Source organism: Arachis duranensis, chromosome 10 (genome assembly GCF_000817695.3).
Source record: "Arachis duranensis cultivar V14167 chromosome 10, aradu.V14167.gnm2.J7QH, whole genome shotgun sequence".
Taxonomy (NCBI): Eukaryota; Viridiplantae; Streptophyta; class Magnoliopsida; order Fabales; family Fabaceae; genus Arachis; species Arachis duranensis.
The window spans coordinates 12,580,755-12,594,997 of NC_029781.3; the positions used below are offsets into that span (position 1 = coordinate 12,580,755).

The following is a 14,243-nucleotide window of genomic DNA, read 5'->3' on the forward strand; positions in this document are numbered from 1 at the left end:
GAATCTATTTGAATTATATTATTTTATTAATTTTATCTTTTGTAGAACAGAAATATAAAAAGCTAAGAAATAGAGAATGAGAAAAAAAAAAGAGAGATAAGATAAAGAAAAAAAAGAGTAAATTTATTAATTTTGGAGAATTTTTTTTATTATAATTGTAATAAAAAATATCTCGTGACACTTTTAGTTTATCAAATTAGTAAAATAAAATTTAAATTATAAGTTATATATAGAGTGGAAATGGTAGAGAGAAATAGAGAAGGAGAGAGATAGATAAGATGATGGAGGAAGGAAATTTATTAATTTTGAAAGAAATATTTCATCTTAGTTTTAATAAGAGTGTCGTGTGATATATATTGGTTGTTAAATTAGTAATATAATATTATTATATTTCAATTTCAATTTCAATATTTTAATTTTAATTTTAATTTTAATTACAATTAAAAAATATCATATTATATATTTTGATTGTTAAATTTATTATTAATTATTGATGATGATATATAAAAAAGATAGAGTGAGTATAGGAATAAGAGAAATAGAGTTGGTGAAAAAATGGAAAAGATAGAAAAAAAAGAGGAAAAGGAAGAGAGAATTTTTTTATTTAAAAAAAATTGATTTTAATTACAATGAGAGAATGACATGTGATAAATTTTAATTATAAAATTAATAATATATAATAGATAATAAATTTATTTTATGTATTTTTAAGATGGTTTTACATACAATATGTACTTAATATCTTAATAACATATTTAAATTAAGTTTGTTTTAACTTAAGTTATTTGGTAAGATTTTGCATGTCTTAAAATAATAGTACCATAACCGTTGCACAAATAGAAAATAACACAAGTAATTACTATAATTATTTACTGAATAAGTAGATAGATATATCATAATTGTTTAGTATCAATTAAAGAGAAAAAAAAATAAGAAATGTAAATTTTTTGTATGATAGTTATTCAATTGTATCCACTTTTTAGATAATTATTGACATAGGTGATGTAAAAAATAAATTTTTTATTAATATAATACTACGTAATATATAATATTTTATACTTGAAATTGTATGAAAATTAAAGTGTATTAAAAATACGACTAGTGTTGTGTATTTATTATATTCTGACTCCATGCGTACAAACCATTGAATGGATAAAAAAAAGCCAAGGATACATAGATCATAAAGCTTGACTCACAATATAAGCCATAATATCAGATAGACTTAGGGATATAAAATAAAATTAGTTATGAACGCAATTTTGGCAAATATTAAACAAAGAAGGCATCAACACTGTAGAACGCGGAAACACATATAACGATGATGATATCCCAAACCACGTTAAATGAAAGCAGAAAGAGAATCCCCTATGGCTAAAATATTATTATTGAAAAAAGAGAAAATGGAGACAGATCCCATGCAACTTAAATTAAAGCCACTTTTAGGAAAACCAGTATTAAAAGGTGATGCTTCATATATACGTATGTGTCAAAGCAAATGAAACACAAAGCATATGACGGTGGTATTGAAATTGAAATATCCGATATGAAACAGACATATTTGATATTTCGGTGTAAATATTTACTGTCACTACTCACTAGATTTGTTTAAGAACATCAAGACCATACTTTATTTTAATAATTATTTTTTTGACAAAATTGATTTTTATATAAGCAATAATTATATATGATAACAAATTTACATTTAATTTAGATAATTTAACTGAAAAAGAATTTTAAATAAATTTTTTATTAAATGGTATAATTTTCGTATTTGTTCATAAAATTTTTAAAAATAGTACGAAATAATTATTGTTTATATTTTATATTTTTGAACATTTTTATAATCAGTTGAGTACAATTATTAGTTACACTTCTATAAAATAATTAGTTATGCTTATAACTTATAAACATAAGCTTCAAAATATTATTTATTCTTAAAATATTATTTCTTAACTTAAAGTTAATTAACCCTTAAAAAAACTATCAGCCTTATATGATATTTTACGCCTAAAGTTGTAACCTTAGAAATATCTTTTCTGGTGACCTAAAACTGCAAATGGAGATAACATAAACGGGAAAAGAATTAAATAATCAGAAACTAATAATTACTCATGAAGCCTTAAATCAAAAGGCAAAATATAATTACACACTATATTATTTTTCCTGAATTCGAACTTATTATATCTGTGGAATAAATATATATAGAAGCCCAAAAAATTAAAGCCTTGCGGCATTACATTATTATACATTATGAGTAACAACTTCGGTTTTTGCAGCTATGATTAAATAATTTGCAACGTCAATTTTTGTTTTAATTAATCAACGTTGTATATAAATATAAAGTATAAGCTGTAATTAAATTTTTTGAAATTTAATCTAATTTTCCTTCCCTTCTTCCCCACCTTCTTCCAAGTAAGTCTTCTTCCTCGTCTCAGCCCTGGCCACCAAACAAATCAGAAAGAAACACGTGGCATAAATCCCATGAACCTTCCAATTAGTCCTTGGCGCCTGCCGCAGCACGACCCTATGAAACACCGTCATGTAGTAATGCAGGCCCACTGAAAAGCCCACAAACGTTTGGGCCAGGCCCAATAGCCTGGAGCCCAGGCCACAGTCAGTAGAAAACACGAGAACAAGGTACATCACCAACAGGAGGAGGTAGAATACATAAGCCAGCGTCTGAAGAACCTGCAGGCACACGTACGTGGACCGCGAAGTAGCGTAGAAAAACCTCAACGGCTCAAGACCGGTAACAATGGAGGAAAGACAGAGAATGAAGAAGTAGATCGAGAGATAGGCTTGGATGAAGATCAAGAGTTTCTGGAGAGAGAAATAGGTTTTGATCTTGTTGAAGAGGAGAGACACGAGAAGCAATGGGATAAGAACGAAGGCGCATGATAGCAACGTGGCTATGGTGGGTGCGTACTTGTTCCCAACGTAGGGTTTGAAGCCCTTGGTGATTTCTTTGTTCGCTTTCGTGATGTAAAGCTTTGAGGTCGTTGAGATTCTTTCAAGGTCTGGGAGGAGTGTTTGTTGGAACTTGATTGGTAGATCTTTGAAATCGGAGAGGGCTAATTCGTCATTTTGATTTTCCTCCTGATCGAAAACCCAATCGTCGTTGTTACTGGCTTGTGATTGTTTCTTGGTTTTGTTGCTGCTGGATTTTTTTGGATTTTGGATCTGATCAGGGTTTATCTTAGTGGTGCCGGTGGTTTTTGTCGTTTTGTTCTTGGAGGAGCTTGATTTTAATGGATCCAACGATTCTTTAGTTTGAGATGAAAGATATAAAGAAGCAGAGGATTTTGACGTGGAGTTGAGCTTCTTCTTCTTGATTTTGAGTGTGGTGGAGTTGAGCTTCTTGAGGGAAGTGTCGGTGACGGTGGTTTTGGCTATCTTGGTTTGATTCTTCTTGTTGATATTGGATTTGATGGTTTTGGTTTGGTTCTTGAAGGAACCAACGCCGTCGTTTTTGGTTTTAGTTAGCTTGGTGGTGGTGGTGGGTTTCTTTTTCAAGGGTGGCTCATAGGACTCCTCTTCTTGTTCTGAATCAGATTCCAATAACATTCTTCTTCTCATGCTACTACCACTGTTATCACTAGATAGAGCTTTGGATTGAGGCTCACTGAAACAAATTGAGGCAAAAAGGAGCAACAGAACAGAAAGAAAGAGTACCTGCCTGAAACCAATGTACACACGTGGAGCCATTTTGTGAATGTACACTGGCTTCAACTTCAGGATCTGATTAAAGGGGAAAGGGTATGTGTATGAGTATGGTTAATTTCGAAGAAGATATGATTCTACAGTAATGGAGAATGGCCTAAAAGCCTACCCAAGAATTTATATTAATTAGGGGGAGAGGGAGGAAAGTAGTGGAGGATAAGAGTGTATTGCTGTCATAGAGTGATGGCAGTGAAATGAGTGAATGGTTTTATAGTTTGTACTGGTTTTTATTATGGGCCATGTAGGGGGCGCATGGTATGAAAGAGAATATGGATTTGAAAAAGAGTTTAAAGGATCTCAATTCTTAACTCACATGTATTCTAAATTTCTAATAGCGTAAATGTGTAATATATAAATGTCAAATTGGGAAGTGGATGGATTGAGAAGAAAACATTGACAAAAGGAAAAGATAATTATTAATACTGTTTACCTTTTTTTATATTTTTGTTATTTTTTTAAATGTATTAGTTAAATTTAAAGTATAAAACTAAAAAATATTAGTAGTTTTTGTTTTTATTTATAAAAATTAAATAAAAAATATATTAGTGATTAACATGTCACATAAATATATTTTTAAGAGAGATTATTAATAGAGAGATTAATTAGTCCTACAAAATTAAACATCAAATATTGAAAAGGATATTTTTTCTTGTCAAAGATTTCAAAATCTTTCAAAAAATTATTAGAAGCTGTGATAGATATTTACCCAAAAATAAAACAATATATACAGTCATCTATATAAAATAAAGAAAAATATTAGGAAGCAATTGGCTAATGTTAATTTAAACATACGATAAAAATAAAAAAGGTTCATCACTTAAAAGTTTAAATGTAAGAAAAAAAGTATTAGATCATCTAAAACTTCTTGCTTTGACTCTAAAGAGTATTACAGAAATAATCACATGACATTCTCATGCATTGAAATTTTATAAAAACATGAATTGTGTAACTCTAATTATTTATATTAGAGGAATGATACAAATAACAGAGTTGGGATAGCGAGAGGGAGGCCTACTACCACATGGAGCATGGAGACAGTGGCGTTGATTTCCCTACCCATACGCGGTTTTAGCTATTCTTTTACGTTTCTTGCTAATTGGGCACCAATTTCATATTCCAACAAAAAGGTCAATGTTTTAAGCAGTGTTCATTGAGTTCAGACCATGACTTTCGATAGTCAATAATTTCAATGTGTTTGGTACTTATGAGGAACGAAGATAGTGTGTCTTAACCTGCCAACTAGACCTCTGAACTCTGAAGTAGTGGTAGTAGTAGAATAGTAGGGACTAATATTGGGTGAAGATTTATTTATTGCCTTTTAGTTAGCAAACTAATTTTGACTTAGTGGCGTAGATTTCAATTGGAATTGGAATTCGTTACAAGAATCACAAACGAAGAATAACTTGGCTCAATATATAATAGAGGTGAATATTAAATCAGTAGTTAAAAAATTATAATGTTGATAAAATGGTATTTAATTTTTATTATTGATAAAATAATTTTTGAAAGATTTTAAAATTTGATAAAATCACACATAATCATCTAACCGTAAAAGAATGGTGTTACAATAAATAGAAAATATTGATGTGGTCGTTGAAAGAGAATTCTGATGATGGCAGATAGTTCGTGTAATGTTTCTAGTAATTTTTTTCTGTTTTGTGTTCGCTATTTCTTCTTTAATATGTCGTTGTATCTCTTTCCGTCATAGTAGCTGAAGAAGAAGACTGTCATGGCACGCCACTGCACTCGCCACGTTTTTCGTGTTCGCTGCTTCTTCTTCTTCAACCTATCGTTGTGTTCCCCTTCCACCATGGCAGTACTTCACTGTGTTTTTGTGTTCGCTGCTTCTTCTTCTTTTTCAACACGCTGTTGCGTCCTTCTGCGTCCCCTTTGGCATGGCAGCACCTCACCGCTGCGTCCCCTTCTGCCATGGCAAAGAAGAAGAAGTGTTTCCTCCGCCATAGCAACACATCGCCGCTTCATTGCCGGAGCTCTCTGCCAACATCGAAGCTCTATACTGACGGCCACATTATTAGTTTCAGTTCACTATGATATCATTCTTTTACGGTTGGGTGATTTTGTCAAATTTTAAAATTTTTCAGTGGCTATTATGTCAATAACAAAAGTCAGGTACCATTTTATAAGCACCAGAATTTTTCGGATACCGATTTAGTATTTACCTCTATATAATATTGAGTACTAGCAAATCAACAGTCATAAAAGAAAATATATACCATGTCATATCTAGTTCGATAACGTTACCAAAAAAGTTTTGCATCGAATAGCATTTGCTCTTTCTCTCAGATTCGAAAACATCTATATATTTTTGAGGATCTATGACCACCTCATATATCAAATTTGTTGGCTTGTCGAAGTTCTTTGCTAGTCAAACCTAAAAGGCACGAAAAGAAAATAGGATCTGCCTCATTATAACATACTCACACGTATCTCTATGACTTTTAAGATTTTCACTCTTTAATGAAGTTCTTCTTTTAGACTAGGTTGAACGTGATTCAGTTTGATATCGCCTTCCGGTGTCTCGATGTTTGTCTTCAAATCGTGGTGACTCTCTTGTCTCTCCAAGGTTAATGAGAGATTGGTGCACGAAATTGTGATCGTCAATGGCGCCATCAACATGGTACGCTCAATTGCAATCTCAACTCTTTATCACAACTTCGCACAACTAACCAGCAAGTGCACTGGGTCGTCCAAGTAATAAACCTTACGCGAGTAAGGGTCGATCCCACAGAGATTGTTGGTATGAAGCAAGCTATGGTCATCTTGTAAATCTCAGCCAGGCAGATTTAAATGGTTATGGATGATTTATGAATAAAGCATAAAATAAAGATAGAGATACTTATGTAATTCATTGGTGAGAATTTCAGATAAGCGTATAGAGATGCTTTGTCCCTTCCGTCTCTCTGCTTTCCTACTATCTTTATCCAATCCCTCTTACTCCTTTCCATGGCAAGCTGTATGTTGGGCATCACCGTTGTCAGTGGCTACAGTCCTGTCCTCTCAGTGAAAATTTTCAACGCACTCTGTCACACCACGGCTAATCATCTGTCGGTTCTCAATCAGGTTGGAATAGAATCCATTGATTCTTTTGCGTCTGTCACTAACGCCCAGCCTTCAGGAGTTTGAAGCTCGTCACAGTCATTCAATCATTGAATCATACTCAGAATACCACAGACAAGGTTTAGAACTTCCGGATTCTCTTGAATGCCGCCATCAATTCTAGCTTATACCACGAGGATTCCGATTAAGGGATCCAAGAGATATCCACTCAATCTAAGGTAGAACGGAGGTGGTTGTCAGGCACACGTTCATAGGTGAGAATGATGATGAGTGTCACGGATCATCACATTTATCAAGTTGAGGAACAAGTGATATCTTAGAATAAGAACAAGCTGAATTGAATAGAAGAACAATAGTAATTGCATTAATACTCGAGGTACAGCAGAGCTCCATACCTTAATCTATGGTGTGTAGAAACTCCACCGTTGAAAATACATAAGAACAAGGTTCAGGCATGGCCGTGAGGCCAGCCCCCAAAACGTGATCAGAAGATTCAAAGATCTAAAGATGATCAAAGATCCAAAGATGAAAATACAATAGCAAAAGGTCTTATTTGTAGAGAACTAGTAGCCTAGGGTTTACAAAAATGAGTAAATGATATAAAAATCCACTTTCGGGCCCACTTGGTGCGTGCTTGGGCTGAGCATTGAACCTTCTATGTGTAGAGACTCTTCTTGGAGTTAAACGCCAGCTTTTGTGCCAGTTCCGGCGTTTAAAGCCGGGCAGTTTTGAGCTGATTTGGAACGCCAGTTTGGGCCATCAAATCTCGGGCAAAGTATGAACTATTATACATTGCTGGAAAGCCCAGGATGTCTACTTTCCAACGCAATTGAAAGCGCGCCAATTGAGCTTTTGTAGCTCCAGAAAATCCACTTCGAGTGCAGGGAGGTCAGAATCTAACAGCATCTGCAGTCCTTTTCAGCCTCTGAATCAGATTTTTGTTCAGGTCCCTCAATTTCAACCAGAAAATACCTGAAATCACAGAAAAACGCACAAACTCATAGTAAAGTCCAGAAAAGTGAATTTTAACTAAAAACTAATAAAAATATAATAAAAACTAACTAAAACATACTAAAAACAATGCCAAAAAGCGTATAAATTATCTGCTCATCAGAGATCATCCCTTAATATCGCCAATGATACTGGTCTAGTGTTATTTTTTTTTTTTGACTATCACGGCGGCTTCTAGTGGTGTGACTCTAGGACCTGGATTGTTGAGATCATTCTACGAGTTGGCATTCGAACTCTTGGATGTGGTGATCTTGCATAGCATGGACAAAATCTTCTCGCTCCTAGGCCAGCAAAGTGCCAATCTTCTGTGTTTTGGTTGTCTCCCCAATTAAAACTAGGGAGCTATGGTCTTGATGTCCTCTTTTATTGGGATCAAGAGTAACATTAGTTTTATGCCCATCTTTCCTAGCTTGATTCTTTTATATAGTGTTACTGGTTGAATTTTAGATTGTAGTTTAACATCACGATCATCCATGGTTCCAACACCTTAGGTCCCTACATATGACGCTAAATATTTGGATCTAAAAGTGTGATTCTGAGCTCAAAATGTTGATACAGATCTAAATTCTTATCTTATTGGTGACCAAATCGAAAAAGCAACTTGTAAGAACATTCTAATGTTTAAGTTAATAAGCGTCTTTATTAATAGCTTAGAATGTACCTTTTTCGAAGTATTTGTCTTTTTTTTTATGGGAAAATATGAGGAGCCAATGGAATACTTGTACAATGTGTATAATGGAGGTCTATAGAGTATTAGAGATATAATCATTAGTGTTACTTTTTTCTATCCGTTAAAGTTTTTGGGATGAGTTGTATCATGACATGGTATTAAAGCGCTAGATCTAAAAGGTCAAGAGTTCAATCTTTGGTAAACACTAAAATCAGTTTAATTTTTTGAAAAGATGTTTATTATCTCTAGTGCTCGGATAGTTATTCTAGCTAGTATGGGAGATACTTATTTTGTATCTCAATGATTTTGTAACGTTTTTATGAATTGCTTATTCATAGCTTTTAATCCTTTTCTGATAAATTTTTATCGAGCTCATCAAGTCTCGTAGTTGGATATCCTTTATTAGTGATTATTGGGCCTTGTCCATAACAGTATCTTTTTAAATTTTGCTTTTAATACAAGTAGTTGCTTTTCTAAATTAAAAAAAAAAGAAAAACTTTTTCGGAATGTATAATATTGATCTTGACTTAGTAGTTGTTCGGGAATTTGTCAACTTATGTAAGAATAGGTCTATGTTAGGAGACTAGGAGAGTATATCCAGAACACACTGAATTTTAAGTTACTTAATGTGTGTTTTGTGATATTGGCTATCACACTTACATTTTTCAGTTCTATCTTCCCTTTTATAGTATCTTTCCCTGTTTCTTTAGTTTAGAAATTATTTCTTCGTTAATAAGATATCATCACTCTAGTCGTTATACTCATTAATAATTATAGAATCTTGGCTAGGGAGTTAATGAAAAATTTTGATAATGTGTACAATGGACTAGTTATTTAGTTTAATAGGGATAAATAATAAAAATTTTTCATAAATTACCTTAAATTCAAAAACTCTCATTCATTTATTTCACATCAAATTTTAAATTTCAAATTCTCTAATTTTAAATTTTAAATTTTAAAAAAATCCAATTAATTATTTTAAAAGAATAACTATTAAAATCTTAATTTATCAAAACATTTCACTCTAATATCCTCTTCTTTTTCAACCGTCGATTCGCTACTTGACTTGCCACACGCCATTCATCTTTAGTAAAAATAACTATCTACTTAAGAATAAAAATAATCATCTGCATACCTAATGAATTGAATATCCAACATATTTTAATTATATATAACTAAACCCAATCCAATCAAAATAATCATCTACGTAAAAATTAAAATAACCATCCGCATACCTACTAAAATGACCATCCTAAATTGACCATTAAATATATTAAAATGTCTCATTTACATTAAGAATAAACATCTCATTTACATGAAAAATAAACATCTATATGCATACATAAAACTTCCATTGCATATTGTCTCCCAGCATCCGTCTGCGCATCCAGCATCGATCTTCTTATCTCTTCTCCGATGATGCTGCTGTCGCCGCCATCACGCCTGTTGTTGTTTCATGCCGACCCGCCATCCTCGGACTCGGCGTCTCCATCCTCACTAAAATCCTTCCATTCGCTACGGCGTTCTCAAGCTTTGGCATTCCGATCCCGTGGTTCGTCTGCCTCGCTTTCTTCTTCGTCAAGCTTGTAGATGAAAAAGTGGTGAAACGGAATTATTTTGACAAAGCATTGAAGGTCTTAAAAAAGTGGAGAAACTCATGAGCTTTCCTGTTGCAAAGTCTTATTGGTTTAATAAAGACGAGTATGATATTCTTGGTTTCTTGAAAGTAGTTGTTGCTGCTGACGATGATGAATTATAAAAAGATGTGTATGAGAATTGTGATGTTGCTACTGCTGCCGCTTGGTGTTTATTATTATCTTTTTTTTTTGAGGGTGTCTTCTTCGTTGTTATGATACTACTATTTGTACTTTATGATGATGATCCTTCTTTCACCACAACTTGCTCCAAGGAACAATCATTCTCGTAACTGAAAATTCAAAAAATGAAATAAATAAACAAAAGAGAGAAAGAGAGAGAGTGAAGAAAGAGAGGGAGAGTGACTTCTTACACGAAGGTTGGCTTTTTAAGGGATTCATCAAGCTCGGTCTCGGGAACCGCGTCGCGTACCAGTTCATCTCACTCTTCGGAAGTTCCTTACTGGGGTTAGGGTACAACTTGGTCTTCAGCAAATCACTTCTCGTGCCGGCGATCCCGTCAGTTTCAACGGCACCGATGAGAGAGGATGGAGAGGAAGAGAGAGGGGGAGAGGGAGATCGGTTGGAGGTGTTCGTAATTGTTTGGAATCCTCATTTGTTTTGTAGTTAAAATTAGAAATAATTTTGTAATTAATTAATTTAATTATCATTTAATGTTAATTTCAAAAATACCTCCATTGTTCACTAATTACAATGGCTTCTCATACTTTCTCTTAATTATATGAACTTATCATTATTATGAATAACGACTTGACTGTTCAAAATCATTCCAGCGTGCCAAATTTTAAGTATTTTCATACCTCTTTCAGTTAGGGGTGTGTAAAACCCGACCTAAATCCGAAGTATATATTGTCGGGTTTAGATTTATTAATTTTATTTGGTATTGTTTCGAGAGTTACCTAAAACGTTGATTTGGGGCTGAACGTGAGGTCCAGATCCCTTTAGATGGCAGCATCTGACTTGTTTGGTATCGAGGTACCGTATGTCCGAGTTCCTCGTGAGGAGGTAGGGGTGGTACCTGTAAGGGACTCTGATGCTTAAGTTAGTAAAGGTTTTAGGCAGATTTTTGGTATATTAGAACGCGAATTATACCTAGGGGTGCCAGTGTATTTATGTGGAGTTGATGATCTCCTTGATTGTGGTAGTTCCATCTTATCTGGTGGATAACCGTTCCCTGTATCTTGGGAGTTTGTTGGAGCCTATCTTTTGGGGAAGATAGGGATTCTAGTCGAGGCTTCTGGAGGCGGTTACCTGCTTTGGGCGGGTAATGTTGAGTTTCTTTGGTCAGTGTCCGACCTCATTAAAGAGGTCGGGTACGTTTGTGAAGGCCACCTTTATTGGTGGACCTTTTTGTTTGTTGGGCCTAGCTTTGTTTGTTGGGTCAGGGTATGAACAGTACCCCTACTTGAGTCCTGATCCTTTTTATAAGTCGGGCTCAAGCATTTTTGTGGCTTCATCTTGGACGTCGGGTTCCCCCTTTTTTCATAGGTCGGGTACTCGATGCGTTCGAAAAATTTTAAAATGTTGCCTTTCTTTAAATGAGGGGCTGAATTGGCACGACATTTTTCTTGATTTGTGTACACGTTTTAAAGAGGAGTTATTAGACTCGTTACCCTTTGTTTCTTATAAAAGCATCGTGGCCTTTCTTTTTTCCCTTTCTCTATTTCTGAAATTCTTTCCATTTCTCCCTTTCTTGCGAAAGGACTTTTCCTCTCCCTTTCTTGCTTTTTCGGTTGTTCTTGTCCAAGATTTTTTCTATCTTAAGTTTTTCTGAAGCTTCTTCCTTGCTGGTACGGAGAGGAACGTTGATGTCTTTACTGCTGTTTGACGTGCCCTTCCCTTTTTCGACTTTTACTAAGGTTGGTGTTTTTGTTTGTTCATGACTTCGCGTTTCTTGTCTGCTTTGCTATTATCTTGAATGGTCTTTGGTAAATACGGATAGTGGGTCGTTGTCGATTATGGTTTTTGATGATTTTTTCTATTTTTTTTTGAAAATTTTCTTTTTTGCTTGATTACTGCTTCCTTGCTAAAAGGCTCCCCTTACTTGATATCCCTGTTTGGTTATTTCGGATTTTCTGAACTTGTGGAACTATGGTTATTTCTTTCGTTTAGATCTGGGCTTTAGCGTCGGGACAGGGTATGAACAATTTATTTAGTGAAATTCAAAATAATTTAAATTTCACTAAATAAATGTAGTAGTTATTTTAAATATTCTAATCTTTTATATCTCACTAAATAAATATAGTAATTATTTTAAAATATTAAAAATTTAAAGTTTTAATATTTTGAATTTCACTAAATAAATATAGTAGTTATTTTAAAATATTAAAAAATAAAATTTTAATATTTTAAATTTTACTAAATAATTATAGTAGTTATTTTAAATATTTTAATCTTTTATATCTCACTAAATAAATATAGTTGTTATTTTAAAAAAAACTATAAGCTTAAAATATTAAATTTTAAATATATAATCAACAATAATTTAATAAACTCGTTTAAATAAAAAATGTCACTATAAAAATTACAATTTGAAAATATAAAATTTAAAATACAAATAACAAAATAACTTTATAATAATTTAATTATTTTTATTATTTTATGTAAAATGATTTTTATTTATTAAGGTCTAAAAAATAATATTAAAATTAGTACTATAAAAAATACTTCAAATTTAATATTATAAAAAAATAAAAAATTTATATAAGAACTAATTTGATTAATTTTTAAAATTTTAAGGATGAAAATGACTTACGTCTAAACTTTCGGAGACTATTTTGATTATAAATAACTTTTTTACACGTCAAGTGAGACGTGACATGCTAGGTGTCAGTGACCTAACACGTCAACCAATCATTTTGTGACACATGGCATTAACCTACCACGTCATTTATGTCATCATGCCGTTATCATCTAACTAACGAAAGGACTAATTTGACTTACGTTTTATCTTTTAAAGATTAATATGACTAAAAGAATTTTTTGAGAACTAATTTAAAGAATGAATAATTTTTCAGAATGCTTTTGAATTACACAACGAATTACAAATGTCTGAAAAAATTCTATTACTATTTCGCGAGGTAATCCACATCGATGTAATAAAAGTAATGGATTGGTTATTAGGGACATCTCAAAAACGTCCGAATTGAAATATAACTTTCAAATTAAATTCTGAATTAGTAGATGCTGCAAAAGAGAGTAGCAATGTCATACACAAAAAGAAAAAAAAACTCATAAAATAACAAAAATAAATACAATTTTTGCACATTTTCATTAATCTATGACATTATTTCATAAATATAATTTATATAGAGATAACAAATTTGACTATTAACTCTATTTATATATTTTTTCGGAGACTTAATAATTAATACTTACATAGCGCCTGCTACCTTCTGCCACAATTCATGCAAAGCATCATCCCTTATATGACCACTATCGGTCGCATTAATGTCTTTCTTGACTTTATAAGTCAAACTTCGGATTACTGTCCATAGTAGACTCAAAATTAGAAAAATAATATAATTTTTTTAGAGTGAATATTCAACTGAGTCTTTTATAATTATTTCAAAAACATTATAAAATTTTTAATAAAAAAATATCTAACCTAATTCTTGAACTTTATTTTTATGAACTGATTAACTTATGTATCAAACAAAAAACAAAAAAATACGAATTAATCAGTTTTATAAAAATAAAATTCAAAAATTAAATTAAATATTTTTTTTTTGTTAAAAATTTCATTATCTTTTAAAATAATTATTAGGAGCCATTTTGAATTTTTCTCGCCTCTTTTATTTTCGAAAAACATCAATAGTGGTTTAGTATAGTAATTTTAGTTCTTTCCCATATATATATTCCATTTTTTTTATTAAGTTTAAGCTGTTCAAATAACAGCAAATTTAAATATGACCGGAGGCAGTAGTTAGTAAAAAATCCTATTTATTAGATGAGAATGGATTTAAAACTTGCCAATATATATACTAAAGACACGACCGTTATATTATTTTATTTAACTTAGTATTTACAATTTTATGTATATAATATTTAAAATTATATAATTATATATTATATATAATGTTATTCAATAATTTCAATCACAACTAAAA

At 32.1% G+C, this 14,243-nt stretch overlaps 1 protein-coding gene across 1 annotated transcript; it reads right to left on the reverse strand.

The window, feature by feature from the left end:
• Positions 1-2,200: 2,200 nt before the first annotated feature.
• Positions 2,201-4,023, reverse strand: LOC107469140 (uncharacterized). Its single transcript, XM_016088519.3, has one exon. The coding sequence runs from the start codon at positions 3,703-3,705 to the stop codon at positions 2,377-2,379; it is 1,329 nt and encodes a 442-aa protein (XP_015944005.1). The 5' UTR covers positions 3,706-4,023; the 3' UTR covers positions 2,201-2,376.
• Between the last annotated feature and the right edge of the window lie 10,220 nt (positions 4,024-14,243).

Coding starts and splice junctions, on each gene's coding strand:
- LOC107469140 (XM_016088519.3), bottom strand. CDS start 3,705: ATGGCTCCACGTGTGTACATTGGTTTCAGGCAGGTACTCTTTCTTTCT.